At 41.5% G+C, this 13,651-nt stretch overlaps 1 protein-coding gene across 1 annotated transcript in view; it reads right to left on the reverse strand.

Moving 5' to 3' along the window:
- The window catches only part of Toll-6 (Toll-like receptor 6), a 51,965-nt gene extending 39,214 nt beyond the window's left edge, over window positions 1-12,751 (reverse strand). The window contains exon 1 of the mRNA XM_018537933.1: window positions 9,052-12,751. Coding sequence (XP_018393435.1) covers window positions 9,068-12,751 — 3,684 coding nt within the window. The 3' untranslated portion in view covers window positions 9,052-9,067. The remainder of the gene's footprint in view (window positions 1-9,051) is intronic.
- Between the last annotated feature and the right edge of the window lie 900 nt (window positions 12,752-13,651).

Here is a 13,651-nt window from a genome sequence, read left to right on the forward strand (position 1 = left end):
TTTTTTTTTTTTTTTTGTTAAAAATCGAGGTACTTTTGTGACAACGCTCAAAAAGCAGACGCAAGACAACTGAAAGAGATTCATGCCAGCACGGCGCGGTAAATTATTGTTTTAGAAATAAAACGTACGGCACGACGATATCTAGTATGTACGTACATATACTCGTATATATGTATATGGAGCAGCTTCGCGCGTTGTTTTCAATCATAACATACGAAACCCTTTTCTCGCTCGGTATTCGTGTTAAGGTTGGCCTCTCGGCATGCTCGCGCGCTAACTTCGTTTATTGCGGAATCGAGAGGGAATTAACTCCGATATTTGTTACCACGTTGCCCCGTAACCGGCGCGGATCCGCAACGCGTAAATTGCAAATTAACTCTAACTCGAAAATTTGTAAATCACGTACGGGAGAATCGGCGGTACACGCTTTCGCGGAACGCGCGTATACGTGAGATAGCGTACAAAAAAAGATTTGTATCCCTTGTTTTCTCTCCCGTCTGCTGCCGCCCAGCAGTACCTTATGGTGGATGCGTAGGTATCGATTTATGCGCGGTTATGAATCCACCGAAAATTCACTTGGTCCCTTGCGGTGAGTCACATCCGTTCCTTCGGCACTAAGTCGGCGAGGGGAAAACGTAGCCAAACGATATATACGTTGATATACCACTGAATAGCTCGTAAGAATACCGGGAGAAAAAAAGATGGTCGATGTAACCATATTTTATGGTGCCGGGCATTTATACCCATAACCGCTTCACTCTGCGTCGCATCGATCGCGTGTATAAAAAAAGCACGTGTAATCGCGCGAAGCTCCATTATACATTCATGCATATCTTTACGAGTGTAAATACATCGACGGTACGAATTTCAGCATGTACAAGAAGAATCCATTAATACGGCAAATATTTTGCTATTAAGATCCACTGAACACAGAAGTTGAAGGGGGTCGACATAAAGTATACAAATCGCGAGGAGTGTCTAAAGGAGGACCGCGTAAATTTTTCAAGAGCTCTCCTCCCCTCGAATCGCGTCGTCGTGCCGCGCGGGCTGTCGCCCGCCTCCATTGTTCAGGGGAAAGAGTCTCGAAGAGTGTAAAGGGCGAGTCAGAAACGCTAATAAAAAGGAGGGAAAGGAACGTCGCACGATAAGATGAAAAGCAGCACGAATTAAAAGTCGGAGTGGCCCTTAAGTGAGACGCGGGGAACCCGGATGAAGGGCTATATATACCGGGCGTGGCGGTATTCGCGACCATAGAAAATCGGAGGAAGTTAAAGGGAAAGGATGCTCTTCAAATTGACCAAATACACCGCCAGATAAGCCGTTTAACGGCTTTCCTGGGAAGCTGTCTCACTGTTCTTCCGCGTCATGCGCGGGACTTGAGAGAAAAGCCGCGAAGTGACGATGACAGTGTGCCGCGTACAAGTCGAGCTAAAAGCACCATAAAAGCATTCTGCGACCTCCTCAAATGTCGCGCAGATGCAGGTGGTTTACGGGCATACCGGTGCAGCACTCGATAAGATTAGTGAAGATTCTAAGAAGCAGACACACAGCGAGTCATAAAACCGCATAACTTGGCGCGTCACATCACCTTTCTACGAACGAACGAATCCGTCATGCGTTTCGTTTTGCAAATAACCGTCAATTCTCAGCTTTCATCTAAACTTTTTTCTTAATATTCCTATAGGTGCGATCAGCTAACTATATATATTTCGAAATCTCCAAAAGAATTTAGTAAAGGAATTTAATAAAAGGAAAGAGAAGGAAGGAAATTGCTAGCAATTGAGATAATTAGGATAGAATCATAAGATAACTAATAGAAAAGAGGAGATAATGTATATCTATTTAGAAAGAGATGCAGTGTGTATTAGATATTACGACTGTGATAACGTGAGGAATGTATATCGACAGTGATAATGTATTTAAAGCATAGATAAGCTGGAAAAGCATTAATAAGGATAAGAAAAAGAGACAAAAAGTAAAGCAATAAATTAAAACAGCAGATGTGAAAAAGGTGTGAATGGATATAATAAGATGAGAACAATATTTGTAAACCAGATCTCTTTCATGCATAGCTACATATAAATAGTGAAGAGAATAAAATTCTATTTCTATTATAAAATCTCCGATTTTATCAGATTGAATTAGAATCGTTCTTTCCTTATATAAACCCAGATATCAATAGTTTCTAAACTATGTAACAAGATACTAAAGATATACTGTTATATCAAAGATTCCTAAGTAAAATAACGTTTAATTACTTTTAACTTTCAAGTGTGTCAAAATAAATTTCAAAGTAAATAACATCCATATTAATATAAGAATGCACTTACTAAATAATAAACTGCGTTTTATTATTAATTTTTATTTCACTTCGACTGTTTTAATTAAATTAACGATACATTTTGATTAGGAGCGGTGGCGATATATAGAAATGTTTAAAAATAATTCAAATTGAATTTAATTGACATTATGAATTTAATAGTACGATATAGAATGGCACGTAAATTATTCGGGAATTCAGGATATATTACGGATTGAAATACTATATCTCGCGCTAATCTCGGAGATTCAACTATCTCGTCCATCGACGAAACTGATCATTACTTATCCATTCCATAGTGACGGTTCATCCGGTAACGTCGCATGCCGATGACACGTTTCTGTCACCGAATGTAAAAGCCGGAACCGATCTTCCGAGTGCGTACTATATTTTACGAGCAGTTGCATCGCTCGAAATATCGACGGCGGACGCTCTCGAGAGTTTCTCCGAGTATTGTGAAAAAGGTGCATTCGTCGTCGGCTTATTTGACTCGTTTCGTGCGCGAGCACCACGAGTTACATTTCCACCGACTTCCGACGGCAACCCGCACTAAAGGCGGGCACAATGGCGAACAGCCGAAGAGAGAATAGGACCTCCCGAAGGTATACGACAGCGGGGTGTACAATTCGGAATGCATTGGCGGAAGAACGGAGAAGCTCTCGCTGTAAAACACCACGCGTCGAACCGACAATGAAAGGGCAAGAGGGCTCGGGGATGCTTCCGTACATTTTGCAGGCTTACGACGATGACGGCGACGACACGAGGATGACAACGACGGACAATGCATCCACAGTATTGGCGAGCGATATGCCAATCTCGGAAACGTAATACCATAGTCGCGTCGATACGCGAAAACCCTCGTCGTCCCTCGTCAGTCGCTCTTTCGGAATCACCAGGGACAAGTCTTCCGGATCATTGACTCATATTCTGAGACGTGACTATACCGCGTAGACAACTTTCTGTGTTTGTGAGAAATCGATCCTTCGTGAATACACACGTACACCTACGCATGACCAAACTTTGTCTGCGACGAAAAGGATTTTATCGATTTCTTTTGCTCTTATAACATCGATTGGCATTTATTTTTATTTTTTTGTATTTTTATCTTTTAATTCAATTACTGAAAGAGATAATCAAATAAATATATCATTTTAATCAATAAATGTCTTTTAAATTAAATTAAACCGTAATTTTTTGATTAACTTATAAAATCTTAGAAATAGAATTGCTAATGTAGAAAAGCGCTAAATACTGAAGATTGTTCGTAGATAAAAGAAAAAGTACATATAGTACAGTTTCAACTGAAGGCATTAAGTTATAAAGAGTCAAAATTTTTTAATAATAAATTATTTTACGTTTTGTGCATCATGTTAGCATAAAATAATCTGTTGCCGTCAATCATTTGTGTAAGTGGAAAATTCGAATGTGAAATAATTAGACGCTGTATTTGACGCGAGACTACTTGAAATTCTATTTTTTATTTCTGCTAAAATTTGATAAATTTAAACAATTTAATAATTTAAATGAATAGCAATTATTATAATAGATTTGCACAGGTAACCTATTTATCTTGTAATATATAACATAAATCTAGTTAACAATGATATATAAAAATAATGAGATAAATAGCAATGATATATGGTGTTAATAAATCTAAGATATTTTTAGCCGAAAATCGAGTAATATTTATACAGAATAACTCGAGAGATAAAACCATGAAGCTTGCTATTTCATTTTCATTCCGTTGATACAGAATTTTCGATAATCCTAGTATATATACCGTATATTACCTATTATTCTTAAATTTTAGATGCATTCTCTTGTCTCGTACGATTAATCAATTTTTCCGTCGATTTATTCTAAGCTGCTGTGATCTTCGCATTGTGATTAACGATGCAACTCTTTCTCCACGCGTTTATAATTGACGCTTAGATATAATCTTCTTCGTAATACGTGCAGCCATAAAGTTTATCGCGCAGTTTATACAACATGTAGAAAATTATAATGAGCGAAGGTATACACTAAAGACGTAACATCTACTGTAATTAATTTGGAGGCGCGATACTTTCAGACGCGCACAAATAAGTAATCGATCCGGACGAAGAAAAAAATATATATATAGTATACATATACGCAAGTTCGCGATATTACAATTAACTCGGACGTAATTATAAAACTAATAATTAAGAAACTTGGCATCCCTGGATGCCTGGCCACTCCCGTCGTTAAGTCTCGCGATACGTTTTCTCGCAGGAATTCCTGAGCATCGATTACCGGTTTGTTCTAGCTCGCGCTTATTTACCTGCATCGCACGTACGAAAAACTCGCGCGCTCAAGTGTACTCGAGCAGACCCGTGTCATTCTTATTTCCTTTCACGATGCGTGACTTTTAGACACGTAATCCATTAGATTATGTATGCGAGCGCTATTTCGGATAAGGCATGTAACGAAGCGTGGAGATCGTGCTGTTGCAAAAAAATCAGCGCGAAATTAGCGCGCAGGCATTAACCGTGACATGTAGCTTTTCCGGTTCTTCTAAGAAATGATGTAAATAAGACATAGCTTAACGTAGGTATGCCACATCGAAAAATAGTGTTATCCCTTCACGATAAATTCATGGTTGTTTTACCTTTTGGAGATAAAGTGTTGTTTTATTTTTAACATATTATTTACTGAATGCCCAGAAAGATAAGATAATATATGTGTCAATCACTGTTGTCTCCTAAAAGAAAAACAATCTATATAATATAATCTAAAGTTATTCATCGTGTTGTTCCTTCGTCAATTTTAAACGAGATCTTGTTCTTGAGAGACACGCGCCTAAAAGTTGGGAACATATTTCAGCTGCACTTGTTTCCCTAATAAGACGTGACGTGTACGAAGAGTGTAATGAATGGCTATTTTGCTATCGCCTAGAACACCGAAATGTGCTTGGAACCCATCTACAAACGTGCGAGAAACGAATTAGTATACCGATCACTTTTCAATTTCTTATTCGTTTTCTCGAAGAGAGTATGCAAGGTCGACACGGAGCCCATTTGTCTTCTGGACTCGGGCGTGCCCTTGTCAAGTACAGAACGAACGGCACAGGCAGGTATACCTACGATCGAAGATTCTACCTGCCTCTTCGTAGACATTTCGAGTACGTTCTTCCGTCGACGGGAGTTCTATTAAGGCATTTTACTTTGCGACCGCCTGACGCTTTTTTCTCTACGAAGATTGAAAAGCTCCGTGGCCCTGCCTTCACGATGACGTTATCGTCAGACGAGCAGTTAAATGGTTTCTCCGAAGGATCGCACGGGAAGGGGAAAAGGTCGCGAACGTTCGGAAATGCCATCACCGAAAATACGCGAGAAACTACCCTTAACGAGTTCTATTCTACATGGTCGTAAGTTTCCGCCCGAAGTCGAGAAAAGGGACCGAATTCGACGATGGTGCAACGATGTCGAATTGCCGCGCGATGGGCGCTTAAACGCTCGTTACGGACTACCGTATGATAACTCAATCGATAAAAAGTTGTTTCCAGCCGCGACATCGTACATCATACTCGAAACCGAAACTGACAACGAAATCCCGCCTTTAACGGTAGGCGTACGGAACGCGATAAATCACGATAAAAAAAATACCACGAGATCGTTTCTCTTCGTGAAGCTGACGAAAGCGACTAGCGTTCGCCGACTCTGCGTAACCGTCTCAAGATTTCGCAAATCGCATCCATTTGCGGTCCATCCGACAGGAAGCGAACAGCTGCGGGGCACTACTATGAAAATTTAGTTGGCGAGCTAACGTGACAATAAGTATTTCCGCGTTCCGGCTAAATAATTTCTTTGCGTAATCCCGTTGGGAGAAGATAAAAAGAAAAATAGAGAGAGAGAGAGAGAGAGAGAGAGAGAGAGAGAGAGAGAGAGAGAGAGAGAGAGAGAGGGAGGGAGGGAGGGAGGGACAGAGAGTTGGTATCGATGCAGCTTATCGACGGCTTAGCTTTTAATGGAAGCGTCAACCACGCAGGCGCCAACGTGGAAGTTTATGGGGTAAAAAGGGACCTTCCGGACTGCCCCTCTCGTATTTTCAACTCGCCCTTTCGAGCCATAACCACCATTTCGCGTGGAGCTCTCGGGTAACAGCTGAAACTGAAGCGTGTCGCGGAAAGTTAACGCGGCGAATGGCCGGTCACCTGATACAAAGAAAATCGAGGGCCTGTCTGGCAGTCTGCGGTCAGGGGAGAAAGGCATTGTTGCGGAATTGCGGGAAATCGGACGATCAATTGACTTTCCTAATTTTCCCGCGCGTCGCGTTGGCTTTAATATAACGTCCGTCGCATTCGGCCTCCCTTTTCCACGTTGCCGATCTGCGTGACAGAGATAATTCTATTCGGCTGGTGATTACAAAGGCACGAGTCGGGCGAACGAGCAGGCGGATCACGAAATTACTCGTCATTTCCCAATGGGAGAATAGAATGCGAAATAAAATCGCTGTTAAATGTGCAATAATGAGTTATTTTAGACAATTATATGTTATATTATGGCCACTAACTAAATGATTGCGGTTAAAATTTCCTTTCAGAGAAAACAAAAAGAATAAAATATAATTCAGTTTAATTATCCTATTAAATTAAATAAAGCAAAAAAGATCTTGTTATTACTTTTCAATAAAGACAGAATGTTTGTTGCAAAAATGTAATTAAAAAATATATTTTTATATAAGAAAAAAAGGACATTTATAATTACATATGATGATCAACATTTCATAATATAATATTTAACTTTATAGTTATATTAAATAAATTAAATTCTAATTCTAATAGTAAATACATATATTTGCTATTAATTCTTGCTAATTATAGCATATCGATAGAAAATGATAGATACAGATACACTCTTGTTTCATAGCAAATACGAATGTAATGATTATTATATACGTATTTGTAACATTTCTATTTTTGTGACTGTAAATTGTAACGAATAATATGGCAATCAAAAAGTTAAATTTGAAATAAACAAAGTTTTTTGCAACGCTTTCCATACTTTATAACAATACAGAATGTTTGACAATAACAAGTTATGGACAAGATATTTTGATGTGCAATATGAATTCTGAATTAGAGTATTCGAGGAGGACATAACAACACTAGATTTTAAAAAAGAGTTGTTATATTCGAATCTAACAAATTCTGACTGTATAAAGATGAACTGTTTTTTACATTATGCTTTCGTGCATTTTTATTACTAGTTTCATAATTTAGAAGCATTGGTTAGTAAAAGATTGTCAAGAATATATCGCATCAAATAAATTCATTATATAACACAATTGCAACTGCTACTAATCTATTTATTGTATATTGATAGCGTGTGTGTGAAAATGCAAATAAATTCATTACGATAATTGCGTCAATCGTACAACACGCAGAACTTTCGTCAGACTGATTGCGAAAATCGACATTTAAGAAAAACGACTGCTGGGGGTTTACGCCGTTTACGGTCTTTTGTGCTTCTGACGGGGGATCGAATTTGGACAAAGCGAACTTAATCGCTAATTGAGTGAGAATAGTTATGAGAGCACAAATGGTCCGGACGATTGATGGACTTTCCTAGTTCACTGGTCGCTGGCGGACATGTAACGACGGATTTAATGCGACTTTTCGTATATTTCCCGACCCATATGTTCGTGCAAAACCGACCATCGAAAGATGACCTCATTCATGCCCCCGATCACAATAGCGCGAAATGTGTCGCCGTTAAATGGGCTGCAGGTCGTGTAGAAGCGCGTTCAATGGCACGACTACCGCCTCGTTAGCCTGTCGTTTAGGAATTATATATAATTTGAACTGTTACCATTATATACGTACCACGCGCGCTACTCGGCGCTTTTATGGGCACACGAACATCGATTATAAATTCTATTGGATTAACGATGAACGACTTTGTACTTAGCCAACTTTCCATCGTAAGTATTCAACAACCGGAAGCAACGTTACTCCCATTTTAGGATACAAAAGAGCGTTACGTACACGATGTTTCGAGAAAGATTATTGCTAAAGAAGGTAATATTTGCTGTCATAATGTATCAGAAATTGTACAATTCGTATATCTAAACAATAAATATACGAATTTATTACATTATAAATGTGCTTACTAGAATTACGGTAGTTGAAAGATGTAATAAAATAAAAAATTCGTAATTACGAATATCATATCTCCAATCACAGCTGTATAACAGTTACGAATAAATTATTGTTCATTTGAGTATTAAAAAAATATTCAAGAGAAATATCATATAATATAATATAATGCATTTCGAGCATTATATTATATTTATTTTTTCCCCAGATTACTTTATTTAAATAAATATTACTTAATTCTGGTTTTTTATACTATAAAATATCATAATTTTTGTATAAAAGTTTTTTCATGCAGTAATAAACAATAACACTATCGAATATTTCAAAATCTGTTGAACAAAATGTGCAATAGATATTCATATGCAAATATGCAAATTTATCTGATATAATATGCGTACGATGTGGAAGATCAAAATGCGAAGATATTATTTTAACTATTTCTAGATTTATATATATAATATCGAGCCTGTTCTTCGAATCTGGATAAAATCTTGTTTTATATATAGCTTCATATATATAAACGCGGAATTTATAAACGCTGTTATATAATAAATATTATCGGATACATTATTCTAAAAATGAAAGAACATGCTTTTCTCTCTTTCTCTCTCACCTAAATAACGGCAGTTCTACGTCCATTGATGATGCACCGGGGGTGGCGGCGGTGGTGGCAACGGCAAGGGTCTCTCTAAAACGGGAACCGGAGACACGTCCGGCATGGCGAACCTCAGCTTCTGCCAGAATAACTTGTCCCCCCATACCAGCACAGTGTGCGACGAGATTCTCTTTTTGAGATCGGCGTCGAGATCCCGTGGGCACACACCGCCCACCAGAAGCAAAATTACCGAGCGGCCCTTTCCCTTGAGAGCGTCCCTCAGGGCCGCCTTGAATTCAAACCTGGACCACTCGCCATGCAGAAAGTTCTTCGACAATACGAGAATAGTGCGCCTCGAAGAATCGGCCGCTTCGGCTACGGCGTCAGCGACGTTGCTGCCAGCACCAAGATCTCGATAATGTAAGCACAACCTATATGAAGTTTCCAGACCCGGCACAAGAATCGTAGAGACGAAGGCCTCGTCGACCGCAGAATAGGAGATGTAGGCGTCGAACGGTTTCTCCTGATCCTCGAAGGCTGCGGTTTTGTAACACGCCCGCAGACCGCATCTGCTCGCGGCCCAGGTTCTCAGGGTACGACGATGCCTGATTGCGCCGCACACCAACGCCACCGCTGCGAATATCAGCACGACTGTGGCTAGCAGTACCGGTAGATAAGCTTCCAGTGGATGCGTCTCGACGACGGAAGTCGTGCCCGTTAATGCCGCGCAATTTATGACCGATCCGTTCGCTGGAAGAGTTATGGGCACGCCTAGGGAACAGGTGACACTTTGCCAGTCGTTGATCTTCGCCTGGTTGCGGGACATCCACTCCCGTACGCGATCTAGATACGAGCATTCGCAGTTCCACGGATTACTAGATAAACCGATGTCGACTAGATACGGATTCTGGCCCAATTGCCAGAGGGCAAAAGTGCCGAGTCGATTGTTCTCCAAACGTAAAACTTCTAAGTGACGTAGCGGCAAGAACGTACCGTTATCAATATATGTTAATAGATTATTCTGGAGATAAAGCTCCTTCAGATTTTCCAACGGCATCAATTCTACGCCATTAAGAACACTTATCTTGTTGTTCTCCAGATGTAGCACAAGCAGCCGCTTCAAACCACTGAAGGTGTGATTGCGGATTGCGATAATGTTGCTGTCGTTCGCGTAAAGGATCTGCAAGTTCTTCCGGCCAATGAACGAATGAGAATTTAGTTCCCCGAAATTGTTCCCATCGAGATAAACCTCCGTTGCGTCCATTGGCAACCGACCCGGCAGGGTTTTATAGCCTGAACTGGAACAGTCGACGACATTTGCCGACCAGGACTGATCGTGATAACACGTGCAGTTCGTTGGACATGTCATCTCGCAATCGCAAGCGTCAAAGTCGCAACAATGGCAGAGAGCGAAGCAGTGCGCCTTGTACGTGCACAAGAATTGTGAAGATTTTGCCTCCAACAGCGGTATAAACGACTTGTGACGATCGTAAGGTAATCTACAGTAAACGGACTCAAGATCCATCACCCTCGGATGCTGTCTCAGCGTAAGCGAATTGATCCTCTGCAACCACTCCGTGGTGCAGTCGCATATAAAGGGATTTCCGCCGATGTAGAACGCCGGAAGTTGTCTGTTAGATGGAACCGGAGTAAGTTGGAACGCCGAGAGGTTCATCTTGATAATCAGATTCGCGTAGAGATCCACTCGAGTGAGATTCGTCTTCGCGAAGAATGTTTGCGGCTCCACAGAGGCTATCAGGTTATTGTTGACGAACAGTAGCTCGATGGAATCTGGAATCATTCGAGAGTCTATTCTCGTTAGCCGGTTAAATGACACATCGAGCGTCTGCAGATTCATATTCTGTGGCGCTATGCCAAGATCTTCGATAAAATTTTTATGTAGATCCAACCATTGTAATTTTTCAGGCAAGAAGCTATAATCGAATAACGTAATCATGTTGTCAGACATGTTTAGATACAAAACACCGGGCGCGTTTACAAAGATGCCAGATATGTCCTGCAACAAATTTGAATCCAATCGAATCGCTTGAAGTGCTGGATTGGCAGCGAATGCGCCATTCTCCACGAATTCGATTCTGTTTCTGGCCAGATTTAAGATTTGCAACGCCGGTAATTCTACGAGATCCTCCTGCGTGACGTTGGTGATCTCATTGCCGATCATCCTCAGCCCATACAGACTTGACATTCCTCGGAAACCGGGCTTATTCAAGCTTCTGATCTGGTTCTCGCCCAGATCGAGGGTCCGCAATATCCTCATGTCTTTTAGCGCCACTGGTATGCTGTCAAGATTGTTGCCGGACAGGTTTAAATCTTGCATGCTCGAGCAGTTCCGAAAAGCGTCCGGATGAATTCCCTCAAGCAAGTTGGAGTCCAAGGCCAGCAGTGAGAGCGCGAATAATCCGTTCAGGGAATAAGCGTCAAGATAAGTCAACCGATTGTGAGCTAATTCTAGAGTGTGTAAATTGCTCATCGGCGCGAAAGTGTCCGCTGATATCGAATCGATCTCGTTAAATTGGAGATTTAAAATCTGTAAAGTATAGAGATCTTTGAAGATTGTCGTATTTAATTTGCTAATTCGATTGTAAGATAGATTCAGGAGTACGAGGCGTATCAATCCGGAGAATGTTCCCGAGTCTAACCACGAGCTAGTCAGAACGTTCCTTGACAAGTCGAGAGTGACTAGTTGATTCATGTTGGCCACCAAACCAGACAACAGTGCACTGATAGAGTTGTTTTGCAATCTCAACTCCTTCAGTGACTTGCTCGCATCCCGGAACATCGCCGTCGGCAAAGCGACGATTTTGTTCCCAGATAGGTCGAGATTCTCAAGGGATCTAAGTCCGTGTAGAGCTCCGTCTGCTACCATGGAGATAGCATTGCTGGACAAATTCAATACTTTGAGACGTTTCAACGACGAGAATCCATTGATAGATAACACGGAAATTTGATTATTCGACATATCTAACGATTGCACGTCCAGGGAACATGGAAGAGGAGCCGGCGTGGATTCCAAATGGATCCGTCTCGGATGCTGCTTTTCAGATATTTTTTCTTCAGTGACATCTTGAAATCCGAGTTCTGTGATATCTTTCAACGAATTCCACGAGATGTTTAAAGTTACTAAATTCGATAAGGGGCAAAACAGGCGATCCGGTATTTGCCAGATATTGTTCCACGATATATCAAGTTTTTCAATCTGCGGCGTATTATCAAAAGCGCCGCTTTCCAGTTCCAGACTGTATTTGGTTTTGTGTCCATTTAGTGTTCTAACGGTCAGATTACGGAGGTCGCGCAGACCGCTGAGTAACTTGGCCGGCCAATGCATCAACTTGCATCCGGTCAGCTTCAACGACCGCAGCCGCCATAAGTGAAGGAAGCTGTCCACGCTGAGTACGGCATTGTCATTTTCCCGATCGGAGTCCTCCTCACACACGATGTTCATGGAGGTCACGTACTCGCTCGTGGCTTGAGAAAAGTTCGTCTTAAGCGAGTCGTTGCCCGTGTAATGATGCACGCAGGTGAGCGCGCCATCCTGGTGCAAATCCCAGGAACAATAGTCGGGCAAATCGAGCTTTGGCGGTAGCTCACTGGTCACGGCGAGCACGTGGTACACTGGCACGAGCAGGCAGTAATAAGCCAACGACAGCGACAACGATCTTCTCCCGGGACCTTCGTGCCGACCGACGAGCCCACGCATCTTTAGTGAACTCGTTGCCTGCGCTTGGTACCGGTTTTCTGCTTCCTAATCATCACACGCCGAGCGACCGCGTCACGTTACCGGTTATTGCCCACTGTGCTGGGCGTCTATTCACGCAAGCCTGGTCGAGATGTGTTACTGAAACTGTTCGCTCTCCGTCGTAGTACAAGATTCACTCCGATTCGATTAACTGTGAACATTTACGGACTGACATCGAGTCAGCCCACATAAACCAAGAATTGATTACCTAATCGTCACGGTTCGTCAGTATAATCTCAAAATCGTAATTATTATCACGTTATTTTAACTTATATCCAAGATTTACACTGTTTCACTCGATTTACAACATTAGTGATTTGTCCGGCGCGGCATGAGTATTTTGCACGGGTACGTTTCTTTACAGGTAAAAATAAGCTATTCTATTGTTCGTGATGTTTTCTAAATTCCGGATTCGACTCGGGGACTTTCGAGTTCTTTGAAGAAGAACGATCGACAGTGATTACCGAGTCACGTCACGTCAAAGTCGTTTAACAAGCATCAACCCTGTATCAGAGTGTTATCCACTTACGGTGGTTCGCTGACAAACTAATGTCGCGTCTCGTTACGATATCCCGCATTCCGATCAGGGGGACGTGTCCTGTTATCCGCACAACATTGACGTTTCGTGCAAACTCCTCGAATCGCGTCCCGAGATGTGCCATTACAAGATCCCGCACATCACACTGTTTCCTCGATGTCGATGCCGAAGTAAATACGCTCTGTTTCTAGATCCAGGATCTATTGATAGATCAGCTAGACTCCCAGAAATTTCAGAAGACGAGAGAGTGTCGTCGATCAGAGGGAAAAAGAAACGATAAGAGAAAAGGATGATTTCGCGCGAAATCTAAGCTATCCGCGGTA

Source organism: Cyphomyrmex costatus, unplaced genomic scaffold (assembly GCF_001594065.2).
Source record: "Cyphomyrmex costatus isolate MS0001 unplaced genomic scaffold, Ccosl1.0 scaffold189, whole genome shotgun sequence".
Taxonomy (NCBI): domain Eukaryota; kingdom Metazoa; phylum Arthropoda; class Insecta; order Hymenoptera; family Formicidae; genus Cyphomyrmex; species Cyphomyrmex costatus.